We start from the raw sequence: 16,465 nt of genomic DNA, 5'->3' as shown, positions 1-16,465 counted from the left end.
TTATGGTAAGGTAAGACTGACAGTGACTGTACTATAGTCAATAAGTCTAGTGGAGCAGCTTATTAATCAAAATATGAGCAACAATAATTTTTAAGTGAAAGAAGTAAAAGTTCGCTGAACAAATTGAAATCTTTTGCAATGAAAATCCGTACCAAAAGAGGGCGCCAGAGGGCGATGGAGGCTTTAATCCAAGACAGATATCCCTCCACAGAAATTCCCCGCTCTGGTTGAAATGACATCAGCGTCTCCTCCTACCAACCAGGATCTCAGCCCGCTGCATGCAAAGATTGCCTATGCTCGGTAAGATGTAGCACTCAATTTGGCCCTAATGGGTGAGAGGGGGATTGTTAGCTTGACTGGCAGACGTTTGCAGATTTATGTTTGGGAAAAAAACAGTTAAAAAGTTAAAAACTATTGTCATGGCTAAGGATTGTGTGGTGCTGATTCTAGCTCAACTTTCACTTTACCTTTCTGTACATTTTCTCTTTTGCCATTTGAGGGGCTCCATCCCTACATTATTAAAGGTCCTTTTGAGGATTTGAATGTCAGATAAAAGCTGTGTTAAAATGTCTAAGTTTATTACCAGCAAGTTGCTTCGGAATATCTAAGAAAGTAGTAAATATAGTTAAAGTAATAAGCTGACCATTAGCCCTGCACAGATTCACACTGTAGTGTGAAAGTCATTTAGTTATATGAAGCCTTATGAGTGACAACATATCAGATTATCTCAATGCACCAGACAATAACAATATCTACAAGTGCTATCCGCTATTAGCAGCAGTGCTTGATCAAGATTACTGATGGGTTAAGCACTTACCGGCAACAGCTTTTCTAGAAACAAGATAAGAGTAAGACCTCTTCTTTTTTTCCTTGTCTCTGATATAGAGTAGCTCACCGCACACCCGCCCCAGACGGTTAGCGCTCCAGATGGGGCATCTGATTGGTCGAGAACGACGTCAGTCAGGGGATTATCCGCGCTCGGGTAGGTTGATGACGGTCTGCAGCGCTGAGCTGAGCGGGCCTGGGGAGAAGCAGTGCATTTAAAACCGCCCAGGGAAGACACCGCATTTACGAGCCTAGTTTTGTTTTTAGCTGCCTTCCTCCCTCCCTCCTCGCCCCTGGCGTGACCACGATGACTTGGTCGAGAGGAATGCAGCACCGATTTACCTGAGCAAGTGTTTTCTTCTGACCCCCCCCTCCCCCCCACGACCGTAACACTTGTTATACTGTGACTTCTTTTTAATTTCATTGAATTGGATGCCGTGTCGGACTGCTGCAGTTGCTGCCATTCTGAGAGACACGGGAGGACTTCTTGCTTGTGTCAACTTGAGTGTTTATGCTAAGTTAAGAATATTCCAGGTTATGTAGGTAGGGATTTCTCTCGGATACACCTTCGGCCCGCTGTTTACATGTTGTAATTGGATTTTCCATCATTTCCAGCAGCAGTAGCAGTAGTAGTACCTCAGGCTTTCCTCCCTCCTCCTCCTCCTCATCGTCCTCCTGTTATTCCTCCTTCCTCTGGTCGGAGCTTTTTGCCGGGTCGTCCAGGTTTGGAAGATAAGATGGGACTACCTGCTCTGGAGTTCAGTGACTGCTACTTGGACAGCCCCCAGTTCAGGGAGAGACTCAAGTCCCACGAACTGGAGCTGGACAAGACCAACAAGTTCATCAAGGAGCTGATTAAAGACGGCAAGGCGCTGATCCAGGCTTTAAAATGTAAGTAGAGGTGGAAAGGTGTGTGTGTGTGTGTGTGTGAGTGAGAGAGAGAGAGAGAAATGACTGACATTCACCCATGTTGTCCATACTGACAGGAATCAGTTTCCACAGGAGTCTTAACTGCTCTGGAAATCTCCTTTTAGTTACACTGGACTCTGATAAAAAGTACATTTGCTGTGTGTGTGTGTGTGTGTGTGTGTGTGTGTTACTGATAAGAAGGCGGGTGAATTTGAGTGAGCACTGCATGATGTCCTGTGAAGCTGTCGGCACATTTGTTAGCCATCAGTTTACATTACAAGGCATGCAGAGGGAGAGAGGGACCGGGTTTTTGCTCTCGCTGATGAGTGCTGGTATGTGTGTGAGTGTGTTCATGTTGTTTAATGTTGATAAGAGGTTTAACTCATTCCCCTCCCAAATCGTGAATAAGTAGGAACGAAGGAAGTTAAAAATAAAAACAACTTATGTTTCATTCCAGCTTGCTTGTTTTAGTTCTTTTGTGATGTGAATGGGAAAGCAGCTGTGAGAGGAAATGCTGTGAGTGGTCTGTTAAATGACTGTCTGTTATCTGAGATGGATTAACTAATGACGAAGGTGTGACTGGAAGCAAATGAAACTTCTCGCTTCTTGTTCAAGTTTAATTTCAGAATCAGTCAGGCTTAACTGGCAAAGTGTGTCTGCACGAGGGATTTGACGGTAGCTTTTCAGCGTACTTGCAAACACTTCCAAGAACAGCATTCAGGAAGATGCAAACATAACATTAGAACTCATGTACAACCAAGTAGGTGAACAAATGTGCATTAAATGTACATTTAATGACAGGGTTTCCGCCTTGTTTACCACTTAACAAGCTGTTCTTATGGAGAATTTGCATTTGCACGAAAATAAACGTCCAATATTGAAAGGTTGATGTTGTCAACTCATCAGGAATATTCTTTTTGAAGTACGCTCAGACACTATAAAACCTGATGGTAACCATAAATAAGTAAGGCCAACTTTAATCAAAATAACATAAGGATGGATGGAGCTGCAAAGAGAGGAGATTAAACGCTGTGATGTCAACTGTTGGATGAAACATCTAAAGCTCAGTGACTGCTGTTGTTCTTTCTCTTTTGCTGTGAACACAGTCGGCAGCTGTTTCAACTCTGTTCATACTCCTGATACTCCAGATAGTATTGTGTTTTGGCCTATGACGTATCATTCACACTGCTCATATCTGCTCATATGCAGATATGCAAATCCTGGAAAGTTCAGGGCAGACCAGCGTGCCGTTTCACCTGAACTTTCCACCCGCGTGTTATCGGCTGCACCTTTAAAAACCAAACCGGCTCGCTCCTCTGTCACCACAAAGCTCTGTCAGCTGATGCGTAGCTGTAAAGACAATTCTGCTTTTGTCCGTTGGCGAAGTCCAGAAATCAAACGGCAGGGCCCGATTCACTGAGGCTGCGGTGAGAGTGGGATTCATTTGCTCGCTCTGTGCCATTGTAGCAGGCTGCTGCCTAACAAAGAGCAAGTCAGCAAATGTTCCCGGTTAATCTTTTTATACCTGTCCTACACAGCAGTGTTGTTTTTTGCCGACACAGCGGATGAATCGGTTGCAACAGGTCTTTTCTGACAGCATCTTTCATCGCTTCTCCGCCTCTTCTGCTTTGCTCGAGTCACTGAGAGGACGCGCGACCCCTAAATGTTTCGTTAGTTACAGATTGCCGCTTGAAGAGGAAGAGTCTATTTATATTGTCCACACAGCTAGCACATTTCGGTGTTTTTATTTTTGAGTGCAGTGTGATGTTATCTTGTGTGCACCTGACAGTTTGTTTCTGGTGTTGGTCTGTGTGTGAATAATCGATGTTGCTATACCTTCTTTATGTAAATATACAAATAAATTCTTCTTTGTGCATGCATGAACACTTTCTTGGTTGGGCTGAATATAAAAAACAAAGGCTTGTTGCATTTTGGTGACATTTTTTCCAGTAATGATAAACGGTCATTTGCAACTTCCCAGACATTATTGTCTTCTTTTCTTTCTTTCTTCTGATGAGACTCTGACATGTCATTGCTCATTCAACAGAGGATGGTCTGGTCTCACATGGAGATGCCATCACGGCTGCTGCAGATGTTTGAGCCGCTCCATCCTGTTTGTGGGTGTCAGCCCGCCTTATGTAACAATTAAACGTGTAGACACATTCAGACAAATAGCCAAACACACACACACACGCACTCACACACAAACTCTGTTTCAGTATGACTTTGAAAACCGCTAAGTGCATTTTAGACATACACAAACTAAGATTTCAGATGCACGCGCGCACACACGTACGCACACAGACACAGACGTGTGTGAGTTTAAGTGTATGTTAGCCAGATGTCATTTAAGGGCAGATCCAGCTTGTTATTATGGAGCCTGTAGAAATGTTTGGTTCTCTGCTCCACCTCTGACATGACAAGGTTCAATCAGCCAAACAAACCCTAATTACCGGCTGGGCACTCACTGGTGCTGCGGGGGGAAGCGACACGCCGCGTTCAGGCAGTTTATGTGACACTGACACACCATGTTGCCATGTCTTCAGCTGGAAGTGTAAAGAGTTATTTTTGTAAGTTCACATCGCTTGGCTCAGGTGTGTCTTTCTGTTTCAAAGTGTCCGAGTGGGATTTCTGACCTTCTATTTTCCAGTCTTTTTCTTAACTATAGTATATATCATCAGCTGGTTGCAAAAATGTGATAAAGCAATGTCATTAACAAGCAGACCTGTTTTGTTTTTCAGTCAGTCATTGGACTCAATGATACTAAATATTATCTGAGTTGTCATTTTCAGTTGTATTATCCTGTGTTTCAGTGGTCTAAATTGTGTTTTTTCCATTTTGTTTTTACCCTTTTCAGAGGGTGAATCTGAGTAAAACACATTTTTGTAATCTAAGGAACTTTTGGCCCCGAAAGTGGACGCATTTCAAGACAGTGAATATTTGAATACACCTAGAAAGGAAAAACGAAATCCAGGAGAGAGTTCAATAAAAAGTCAAGTAGGCCAGTGCTAAAATGTCAGTCAGTAGATTATTTACTCGAAAAAAATCAATTCAGAAACCCACGATTGCCGTAATAAAGCAATGACAGAACGTGTAACTGAATGTATCCAGTTTGAATGAGTCCCAAGACTCTGCTGTCACGGACTGGTTTTTCACAATGAGGTCACCGTCCGCTGGTCTAACGGCGCTGCGTCCTGGTGTTAGGAATGTTTTAGCCTGAGTCATCTCACCCTTAAGATGTGTTATTGCTTGGTTTGTGTGTGTGATTTTATGTGGGATATATTACATTGAAGGAATGTGGATATATTTTACGTTCTTTAACTTAATTTATGTGACCCAGTGACTCCTGTGTGCACTGCATACATGGTGGACAATGAGCAGTCTGGGATCTTCAACAAGCTCGTGAGATGATGCTAATTGGTGTAGGATTAAAATGTCAGGAGGACAGATACTGACCGCTCGATGATGTCCTCAGTCTACCTTTCCTGCAAAATGTAAGGACTGTGGTATTTAATGTCCTTTTGTTGTGGTTCCAGCTTTACATCCCTGACGAACAGATCTGCGCCACTTATCTTTAAGGCAATATTATGTTTTAATCATGTGAGTAGAGCAATTCATACAGGCTGTTTACATTCTCTGCGATTAAATTGTGATTGTGATATTGTTTTTGGCCAGATTGCCCAACTGTAGTGTAGAATAGAAAGACGACAAAAGGAAAAGAAAAAAAAAAAACACACACAGATCGATCCAACAGAAGATGGATGAGCCAAGAAACATTAAAAACCAAAGCATTATCTTTTCTCTAAAACCAGAACTTAATGCTGAAGAAACTGTGGGAAAAAGCCAACCTCTAATAGAGTACTAATATATTGGGTTTAGATTTGGTTTATAAAAGCTCTGATGTTGTAATGCAGCTGACTAAACACAAAGTAAACTTGTCCAAACCTTTCTCAGTGTATCAATAGCCATGGCTTGAAGAGGAAGTCTCTCTCTGGTTTAGTTTAGCTGAACTGGCTGACTGAACCGTAAAATTTTCAGTGGCTATTTTAGCCCTATGTAATTGTCCAGATTTAGCCAATGAAACAATGGCTGTAGACTCTGGCCCTTTGGAGAAGTAGTTGATGGCTAAACTTTTATATAAACATGGCCCAAAACTGAGATTACCCTCCAAGAACCACTGCTGTACAGCAAACCTGAAAGACTGTATTAAAATGTTCAGTATGTATATCAAAGGCTTGACCCTAAAAAGCACACGCATTGTTCAGGCATGTGTGCGGCCTGTTGCTGGTTAAAAACAGCCCTCCATCCATTAGCACCGTCTTGATAATGGCTTTGTTTCCATGCCTTTACTCTTGACTTCAAATTGAACCTTTAACTACCCCCCCCCCCGGCAACCTCCCAAAACAAGCTGCTGGATATGAGGACTTGGGTGTAAATGTCCCAGAGAAGGAGAAGTGGGAATTCCCTGCGACGGACCCGGCACTGCAGCAATCCGTGCCTCTCTCGTTACCTCCTGTCTTTGTTTTTTCTGCAGCCACCCACTGTGCTGTTAGCGAGTCACAAGAAGGGTAATAGCAGTCATTCAGTGGCTCAACTGTCAACTGTGCTGATAGATGAGGGTCGCACACACACAAACGCACACCGCACCATAACTAATTCTCAATTATGGCTGTTGGAGGGACTGAACATTTCCTTTTAAAAGGTCTATAGCAAAGGGAGAGAATGTGCCATGGGGCAGAGGGAAGCAAGGGTGCGTGAGAGAAAGAGGAGGTGGTGGTGGTGGTGGTGTTGGTGTCTTTCACAATAATGTTTAAAAGACGACATGGCCTTGTTTTCTCCCCGTCTGTGGAGGAGCTCGTAGCAGAGCAATCTAGGTTGTCTAGAGAAGAAGAGGAGGAGGGGAAGAGGTAGAGGATGGAGGAAGAAAGAAGCAAGAGTCGGGAGGGGAATAACGAGACGGGTTTCCAGTGTCTGAAGGCATTCCTCTGTGTACATCACACAGCGACAAAGAGGAGAGAGAAGTGTGTGTGTGTGTGTGTGTGTGTGTGTGTGTCTACATGTACATACAGCATGTTGTCTGCCGTTTTGAACATTTTGGGTTTTCACAGAGGTCACACAACATGCCTGTTTCTAATTAAATCAGTATATTTCTCCTCATGAGAAATATGTGTGTGTATTATGCTGTATGTGCCTAGTGAACGTGTGTGTGTGTATGTGTGTGTGTGCATGCACGTGCAGCACAGCGCAGTGGGGGTTGGGGGTCTTCCTCTCGCTGTGACGTAGTGTGGAGAAGTGGGAAATTAGGGCACGACTCAGCTCAGCTTTGGTGCCATTGTTGCCTTGCTTTTGTCTCACACACACACACACACACACACACACACCCTACATACAGTCATTCACTTTTAACATTTGATCAAAATTCTGCATTTTTGTTCTTAAAAAAAATGGAAGGAGCATCAACACCCACAATCCCTCTTCTGATCGGCAGACACACACTAGAACTCCTTATGCATGGGATGTTACAAGAGCTCCGAGCTGGAGCTAACAATTATTTTCATAGATAATTATTCTGTTTACTATTTTCATGTTTTGAATTTTTTTGTTTTGTCTGACTAGCAGTCCAAAGTCCAAAGATTTTTGTTTCACCACATGTTTAAAAAGCCAGTGGATGTTTGGCATTTTTACTTTATGGATTTCTTGCGTGGGCCTTTCTGTGAGCATGAGAATGAACAACACGACTATGGGAAAACTCTTTGTCAATAGGTTTCAGTCATTTAGAACATCCGTGTTCCCTTTTGCATCTATAATTAACAACCCCATTAGTCTGTTGACGTTATTAATCAGGTCATCAAGTGTGATTTACAGCGTACTTCCAAAGCAAACAGATTTGTTGCAGAAACGGTGTGTATAATGAAAACCTGCGCAGCTCGTATCAGTCACCACAGAAGTAGCTCTCCAGTCAGCCTGCCGCTTCATCTCATTAGCTGAATGTTTGATGTGGAGTGTTGGCCCTGGAGTCCAGCTGGACTGAAGCTGGTAAATATTTTAGCTCGGGGACTTATTGTGTTACACTGCCCGGCAATGATACTGTGACTCAGCCCCTCGATGCACTGTGGTAATACTTCTCTCATGACAATATGGGACTTATTTTGCTGGAATTCTACCTTCACTATAGGCCCCAGAGATGCGTGCCTGTGCGGATGTAACAAGATGACATATTTCCTTCTTTTAAAAGCACTGCTATTACATCTGTTCAAAAGTGTTACACGTGAAGCATAGCGGGAGGGATTTACTTGGCTATAGGTTACTCTGGTTATGTGTCCTCAGGCGGTCCTCATATGGAAATCCATAAATGTACAGCACACTAATCAGCCGCAACATTAAATCCACTGACAGGTGAAGTGAATAAAATAAATCTGTTTACAATGCAATGTTCTGGGGGGGTAAGCTTGCGGTGAAACGTCAGCCCTCGTCACATTTCAAATACAGCTCAGGAATGTCTCAAGGACCCCAGCAGCAGCCTGCAGACTCCCCAGATCCCAACCTGATCGAAAGTCTGCGGGATGCTCTGGAATTCGACCTAGGTGGACACCACACGGGGCCTCCAGGTTGGAGGTCTGCAATGTTTAAGTGGGTGGTGTGTGTGTCAAAGAACATCCACATGATTGCCAGAGCCCAAGGTTTCCCTGCTAAAAATTGCACTGTAAATGTATGATTAATTTAATTCACTTGTTGGTTTGCGGCTGATCGGTGTGTTTCAGTATGAGAAAAATGTAGATATATATAGAAAAAGATTTAGGAAGGTAACACTGGAACTGAAAGGAGAACTGAAAATGAGAGGTTTGTTTTCTAATAACATAGTTATAGATACACTATGGCAATACCTTTAATTTGACATGACAGCATTTAAGACTGCATGAAACTGCAAAGGAGGAAGTGGGATTCACAAGTTTGTGTCTTCTATGCCTTAACGCAACCTCTACGTCTCCTTTGGTGATGGAAATGGTCCTCTTATAGCCAGTCAGTTGCAGAAGTGTGAGATGCAGCTGTAGCACATCTTTGAATGTGCATACATACGGATGAGTCATGCCTGTGTATCTGCTTGGCCACAAAGTCACTCTTCTATTTAAACAGAACACTGGCACAGTTTGAATTACTGAAACAGGAAATCTGAGTTTCTCATGCACTGAAGTGTCAACAGGACAGAACTGCCTTGACCAAAACGTATGTATGGTGTAACAAAGCTTCAAGTTGCTCTGTGTCACTGTGTTTTTTGTTTGGACAGTGTCAGTGTGATAGTTATGTAATGTTGCAGCATCTAGCCAGCTGACAAAGATCCCTTTTAGATGTGTTTTAACAGGAATACAAATGCCCTGGTTTGGATAATATTTTCTGTCTGATAAAGAGTTCAATTACCTCAGTGAAAATTCTTAATATTGCACATCTCCCACAAGATGAGACAGACTTCCAGACCTGTTGAGATTTTTGAGTGCAGAGAAACTTTGCCCCTTCAACAGATGAATGTGAAAACAGCCTTCCTGTGTCAAACTCTGCACATACATCATTCTGTGTCAAACTTCTACCTGAAGTCAAAGTAAACCAAACACATTTTCAGCTTCAGTTTCTTGTTAAAGCTCGCCTTGTCTGCCTTGTTCTCCCTTAGAGAGAGAAATGGTTCTCTAAAAGCAGGGAAACATTGTAAAATGTGATTGATTTTAGTAAAATATTACTCCAAGAGTACATTTGACGCTCGGGGACGAGCCCGGGTTTGCTGGCTGCACACTAATTTGATCATATTACTGTTCTCTTAAGATCATAAAACACCAGGAAACGAAGCAGGAAGAGCGGAGGGAAAGTGAACGCTGAGGGATTAACTCTTTAACTTTCTGCACACGGCCACCTGATTGCTGCTGTTCGCTCATAAAAAGTACAGCTGCACTTTTCACAGCTGTTTGAAAACAATTTGCATCCATAACCACCTGCTTTTACTGCAGATGGCTTTCGATGCGAATTGTTTGATTGGAAGTCGTCTTTTTTTTTTTTTTTAAACAGGAGAATTAGAACACCCCAACCTCGACCTCCCGCATGACAAATGACCAGCAATTCAATGGTTTGTGCTGGAGTCTCAAATTTACTACAAAACTGTTCAACAAGCAGGATTTAGCCGATGATTAGCACCTAAAGTACCCAATAAAAACTCATTTCAGTAAGAATTTAAAATAGAATCTCATTATTATGCTTTTCTATTCTCTGTTATCCTTATGGTTCGAGGTGTTTTTTTTAATTTTACTTACTTTTTTTTTTGGTAGATTAGATGCATCCCTTTTGTTTGTGTGTATCTGTGTATTGTCTTGGCAAATCTGACCCGTCAAAAGCACTTTTTCCTCTTACTGGTTCAGTGAAAATTAGCCTTATTTTCATTGACACACCTGAGAGCTGGATGTTGTTGCTGTCCTTAAAATGTCACAAGACATTTGTAGAATTTTACGATTAAAGTGATGCAGTTTTCTAACCCCCTAGTTATTCATAAAGGAAAAGCTACTGACTACGGTTAATTATTGAAGAATACCATGGGAATAAAAGGCATTTTTTTTTATTGCTGTCCCACTGGAGAAAAGAATTGTTGCAATATTTAACCATCTGAACCTCTTAAAAGTGAATCTATAACTCGAAGTGATCATTCACTTTTTAGCCTGAAGTGTTGAGCTGTCAGTCCCAGAGTTTTAAGTGTAAACTCTGAGCCTGCAGTGAAGAGAAGGTGTGGCTCTGAGTTGCAACAAGAGACCTTACGCTGCTGTAGAACTTGCTGCCCAGACTTGCAACAGGTGTCATGTATTCAGCAGAAAGATTTTTACTCCAGTATCTTGAAATGTTACTGCAAACACTCACAGAAGTAAGTGATTTAGCCTAACAGGTGTGGCTCAAATCAGGCAGAAATACACAAATAACAGCCGCATGTACAGACACATGCTGACACGTCGTTGATAACATTTACAAGTATTTCCCCACATTAAAGCTCTTAAAGTGAATAAGAGAAAAGGGAGGAAGAAGAGCAAGTCAGAGGTCGGCGTGGTGTTTGTATCCAGCTTATTTTCTGGGAACTTCGAGTCTGGAGGTCTGTAAGGCAACAGCAGGATCTTTGTGTCTGAGAGGGACGATATTGTCTTCGATATGGGAGGGAACAATCCCTCTTTGTTGTGTTTAAGAAGACGTTATGTTAAGCTGCAGGGCTTCAGTTTAATGTTTCTGCAGATGTGAGTCTTGTTTATTCAATGCTCACTTTGTTGTGGGCATGAAGGACAAAAGTAGTTTTGGTTTTCCTCATGGCTACCTGAAATTATGCTGACGTCAGTGGAGGAAACAAATGTAACTAATGACACTTATTCAGGTGAGGTACTTTAGTACCTGCATGAGTGCTTTTTTTATGTTACACTTTTTGCTAATAGTGTCGTTTTACCCAAGTAAAGTTTTCTATGCACTACTTGGACATGCAGATAGCAAATCTCCAACATGCACTTTGTGGACAAAAGTATTGGGACACCTGACCCTTACACCAACAGGGACTTCAATGACATTGCATTCTAAATACACAGACAGCCTTTGCTTTTCTGTTCTGGTAAGGCTTTCCATGAGAGTGTTTCTGTGGGAACTCTTGCCCATTCATGTGATAAAGCATTTGTGAGGTCAGGCACTGATGTTGGATGAAAAGGTCATCCCTAAGGTCATCCCAAAGGTGTTGGATGGGGCTGAGGTCAGGGCTCTGTGTGGGCCAATAAGTTCTTCCACACCAAACTCATCCTGCCATGTCTTTATGGAGCTTTGCTTTGTGCACTGGGGCACAGTCACGCTGGTATAGAAAAGGACCTTCCGCAAACATAAAAAACAAAGTTTAGAAGCATAGCATTGTTCAAAATGTCTTGGTATGCTGAAGCATTAAGATTTCCCTTCACTGGAAGTAAGGGGCTGAGGCCAACCCCTGAAACAGCCCCATCCCAATGCTTTTGTCTGTATAGTGTACCGGTAGATAACTTCTCAAGATATTCACAAAATAAAAAAAGAAGTATCCAAGATTCAATCATGCACGAATGAGAAAGAGACTGCTGGGACAGATGTCACGCTACATTTGACCTCAATGAGTTATGAGATTGCAGTTTTTGCTACCAGAACACCCTTTAACACAGTCCTTCTTTGTTGGGTTTCTCCTCATTGAGTAGCTGGTGTTTTTCATTTTGAATTCTTCACCGTGAGACCATGAAGCTAAAGCTAGCATGGTAAAGACAGGTTGTGTGTCCATACCAATTACCATATAGAATTACCATCTATAAACTGAGTCATTGTTGTGTTTTCAGGAAAATAAATAACAAGCCTCCCTTCTAGCATGGTTTTTGCAGCCTTTCAGGGAACAGTGAACCCACAGCTTTGCTTTCCACGGTTATCAAAGGCAAGCAAGAGTTTGTTTTTAGACAAAGAAATGATCCATGGGAAAACGCTGCACAAATCCTCACATTTCATGTTCATGTTTTAGAAACATGATATATGATGTATCAGGAGGCTGGATGTTCATTTGTAGTTTGTTTTCAGGGACCGTTAATTTCAGTCTTCTGTCCAGAATTTTAACCTTTGCCTCCTCAGTAGCAACTTTATCCTCATTATCTTGTGTATTCCTTACTGGCAGAGATATCACATTCCTCCCTTTGTTATCTTCTCTCACCAGCATGAGATCTTTTTTTATTGTGTTAGAAAAAAATTAAAAACTAATTTCCTGTCCCAGTCTTTCCTTATTACTCCTGAGCGTTTTTTGGTAAAGGCATTGAATCATGGTGTTAAAACATGGAATGATTAACTTGTAAAATGTGGCGTCTCTTTGTCACAGCTTAATCTGCCATTAGGATACCTTTAAACAAGCCATGAATGTTGGGCAAATAAGACTCTCATCGTGTTTGGCCAGGCGGGCATTGAAGAGGGGAGTTGACCTTCCAGAACAATGGTGCTTTCCCCTTGTCCTCCTCCTCTTCCTCTTGCTTTTTTTCTAAGCTGCTGTTGTACATATTTTATTTTAAACATATTAGCCTTGTCCTTCTTCACCTTCTTTTTCTCCTCCTCCTGTCCTTTCTCATTTCCTTTTGTCAGTCTGACATGGAAATGCCTGTTACTTGTCTTCCTGCAGCCTCTCTCCTTCAGTGTCCTTGCCTGATGTTTTGTGTTATTAAGCTATGATACACGTTTGCAGAAAAACCTGACTTGGCCATTGTTGGGAGTGGTGTGGCAAGGAGTATGTACTAAATGAAGTGCAGGAGGCTTTAACTCTCTCCATCACTCCTATTGTTTCATTTTGCATCACAGCAGACAGGACCGCTTGCTGGCTAGGCCTTATGATCTGCTTTGCCAGAGGTTATGTTATTTTTATAACAACGAGACATGAGCAAACCCCCACTGTGGTGAAGTAATCGTATCGGGCATCAGTCCGAAAGCAAACACAAGAGGCTAGTGTATTGCTGTGACTCAGGCAACTACTAGCAGTTGGTAGGTTGTTGTTGATAGCGTTTCTGATTCTGAAGCACATCTTGAAAAGTTTCCAAATTAGCAAATGGGACAAGCTGATCTCACTCGGTCAACCTTTTTACAGTTTATTTTATAGTTATTTAAAGCATGGGAAGCTGTGGAGATGCAAAAAGTTCTCATAAAAGAACGGATGCACTGAATTATTGAACACGATGCAGTGACCCTAGCTGAGGTGTGCCCTTTCTCTGACTATTGCTGTCCAGCCTATCGCAGAGTCAGCAGTCTTATGGAGGCAGAGAGGTGGAAACAGCAGCAGCAGCAACAAAGGAGAGCAAGTAAATGAACACTTACTGTAAGACCCGTTTTGTGGTTCACCTGTTTAGAAGCAGTATACATGAAATGAGTACAGGAATAAAGCCAGAGGTGATGCCAATGCATGCAAAGTCAGGGGAAGAAGGCAACATTTCAAGACTTCAAGGCAGAGAAATTGACCCAACTTCACTCACAGTAGTTCAGAATAAGCTACAAACATGTTTACTCAAGTTCAATAAGCCATTGAATACTGGTGTCTGTGACTTTTTTTTTTTTTTTTTTTTTTTAGCTCATTTATTATTTAGCTGTAGGGGAAATGTGTCCCTTGAGTGCCATGGACAAAATAAGACAGTATTTGTGTTGCTTGGACAGACAGCTATGATCTAATAAAAAGGGTTTAGAGAGTTTGTTTTAGATTCTCTTTATTTTATTTTTATGTTTGCTGTATCTACTGATTGATTCCGTCTCTTTCTTTCTTTTTTCTAGAAAGGAGCTGTCAAAAAATGCTCTGATAAACCTGTTAAATGCTACCTGTCTGACACTAAATGGGAGACAAAGTTAGAGACTAGGTGGTAAAAATAACAATTATTTCATATTCCCATTTTATATTATTCTTCTACTGATATCCTTAATATTATGCAACATAGAAACATGGTAGTCTGCCCAATAATGTAACCGTATCCTATAAGGCTGTGCATTAACTTTTTTCACCACCATTCACCACTGAACTGTCCCAAAAAATAATTTTAACCATCCTGAAATGAAATGTAAACCATTTCAAAATCAAAATGTTGTTTCTTTGCTTTTATTCCCCACATGTTGACAATGTAACTGTTAGCTCTGTTAGCCGTGTTAGCTGTTGGCTCCATTAGCCAAACACACCACAAGACTCTGCTGCCTTCTTACATATACATGCCCTGCTTCCTTCCTTCCTTCCTTCCTTCCTTCCCAGAGACGTCCCAGGGAAGATGTCAGTTTTTCTCAAACACATTTTCTATCCTCTACCGGAATGAAAACTTCTTTTACCTTCCCCACAGAAGGCTGTGGGGTCTGAGAAACACATCCATTATATATAATATTATCAGACAGTTAAGACAGACAGATCATCCTGGTTTAATTGTGTGCATTAGATTTCAAAATTAATTTTTTTTTAGGATATATCCAACAGTATTCCGGTTCCACTTCATCATTTGTTTTTAACCACAACTTTTACATCTTGTGAAGTTTACACTGAAGTAACGCATCTGCTTCATTATGTTTTACGTCTGCTCTTTCCATCTCAGTGCTGGAGCACTTCAGCAGTGTTTGTTGGGGAAAGGAAGCGTGCTACCGCTTAACTTCCGCCACCTCGATTTTCCCAGTGGGTTTTAGGGATTTAAACTGGCAGCGCTCCAGTCACAACCTATTATATGTATAATGAAATAATTGAATACCCCTCTTTTACCCTATGTCAATATTCACCCCATACCGATATTTAGGCCTAAAGAAACATGCAATTTTAACTTGCTGTGTGTGTGTGTGTGTGTGTTACTGTGTGTGTGTGAGTATAAGAGACTGAGCACGTGCACAGATGGTGTGAGGGGAAGACTCGTCTCCATTGCTGCCCATGGCCAACCCAAACAAACCACAGTCCACTGGCATGGAGAGAGAGGGTGTGTGTGTGTGTGTGTGTGTGTTAAACAGTGTGCGTGTCTGCGTTCAGCTCCCATCCTGCTCCAAAAATAACCCCCTGCTAAGAATATTTAATCCCCAGTTCACCGCACTCTCTTCCTTTTATTTCTTTCTCTTTATCACATCCTCACACATTTGATGTGTTTACTGTACACACACTCACACACACAGTGGGGGTAATCTGGTAGGTGTGTGTCTGTGTCTTTTTTTTTTTTTTATTCTGTCTGTTTTCATACGTCTGGTGCCATTGTCAGGGGGTAAGGAGGCATTGGTTTGGGCTAACTTTGATTTAGAGATTACTGTAGGATGAGGAAGACTGTCATTTTTGTTAACTCATTTATTTATTTATTTTTTGTTTTGCTCAGGATTTGAGAACTATATTTGTATTATTAGTGATGTTTTCGATCTTCCTACTCTGCTCTTTGGTCCTGATCAAGAGGTCAGAAGGGCAAGCCAAGATTAATGCTAAAGAGTGGAGGTGGGGGGGGGGGGCGCTATGGGTGTTGTAGGTGGGAGAGGATTGAGTTTAAGGGGAGTGGGTGGGGGCAGGGATTTATGTCCATCTCTGCGGGAAATTACAGAAACAGACCGTTTATGGGGTGGCTTGTGGTGGATGCTGGTAGCAGAGGGTGGGGCCCTCCTCTAGAGGACGAATGGTGTTTTGTAGTTTAACCACTCTTTCAATCATATTTACAGAGGTTTTCACTATCAGGTTTTTACTTTACCATTTCAGGATGAAATGAATTAAATACAGACCTACACAGTGACAAAGGGGGGTGTGGTGGGCCTGATCTTCAGGTCACATTGAACCTTGTGTGAACACTTCCTCCAAAGGCTTGCTCTCTGAGCAGGAGCAGATTTATGGAAGACCAGTAACAGATCAGGGATTACCCTGGTTGGCTGTTATTCTTTCTGTTAAGATTTAATTGAGGTAGTGACTTGGTGAGGTGTGCTGATACTTTATACAAGCTCCATTCAAGGCCAGAGTTCTGGTGGGTGATGATATGTGGGGCAATTTCTACAGGTTTCAAAGTCTTCTCCGACCCGCAAGCTGAAGCTGCGATCAATGAGCATAGGCAGCCAAATCTGACTCGATGTGCCCTTTGCCCTGTTGAACTGAACCAGTAAGTCAGCCATGTCAAGATATCTGGAACAGAAAATCATATGACACGATATATAGTTGTTGAACCGTACTTGAAGTGGTTACAGTCTTCTGTGGGGTCTTTTAAATTCCAGACAGCATGAA

General features: G+C 41.9%; 1 protein-coding gene across 1 annotated transcript in view; it reads left to right on the top strand.

Moving 5' to 3' along the window:
* The first annotated feature begins 960 nt into the window (after positions 1–960).
* LOC124070472 (rho GTPase-activating protein 26-like) overlaps positions 961–16,465 on the top strand; it is an 84,473-nt gene continuing 68,968 nt past the window's right edge. The window contains exon 1 of the mRNA XM_046410401.1: positions 961–1,716. Within this exon, the coding sequence (XP_046266357.1) occupies positions 1,563–1,716 (154 nt within the window). The 5' untranslated portion in view covers positions 961–1,562. The remainder of the gene's footprint in view (positions 1,717–16,465) is intronic.

The sequence above is a fragment of the Scatophagus argus genome, chromosome 14, assembly GCF_020382885.2.
Source record: "Scatophagus argus isolate fScaArg1 chromosome 14, fScaArg1.pri, whole genome shotgun sequence".
In the NCBI taxonomy this organism is placed as follows: domain Eukaryota; kingdom Metazoa; phylum Chordata; class Actinopteri; family Scatophagidae; genus Scatophagus; species Scatophagus argus.
Note: the sequence above shows the minus strand (reverse complement) of the source record. Positions and strands in the feature narration are given on the sequence as shown.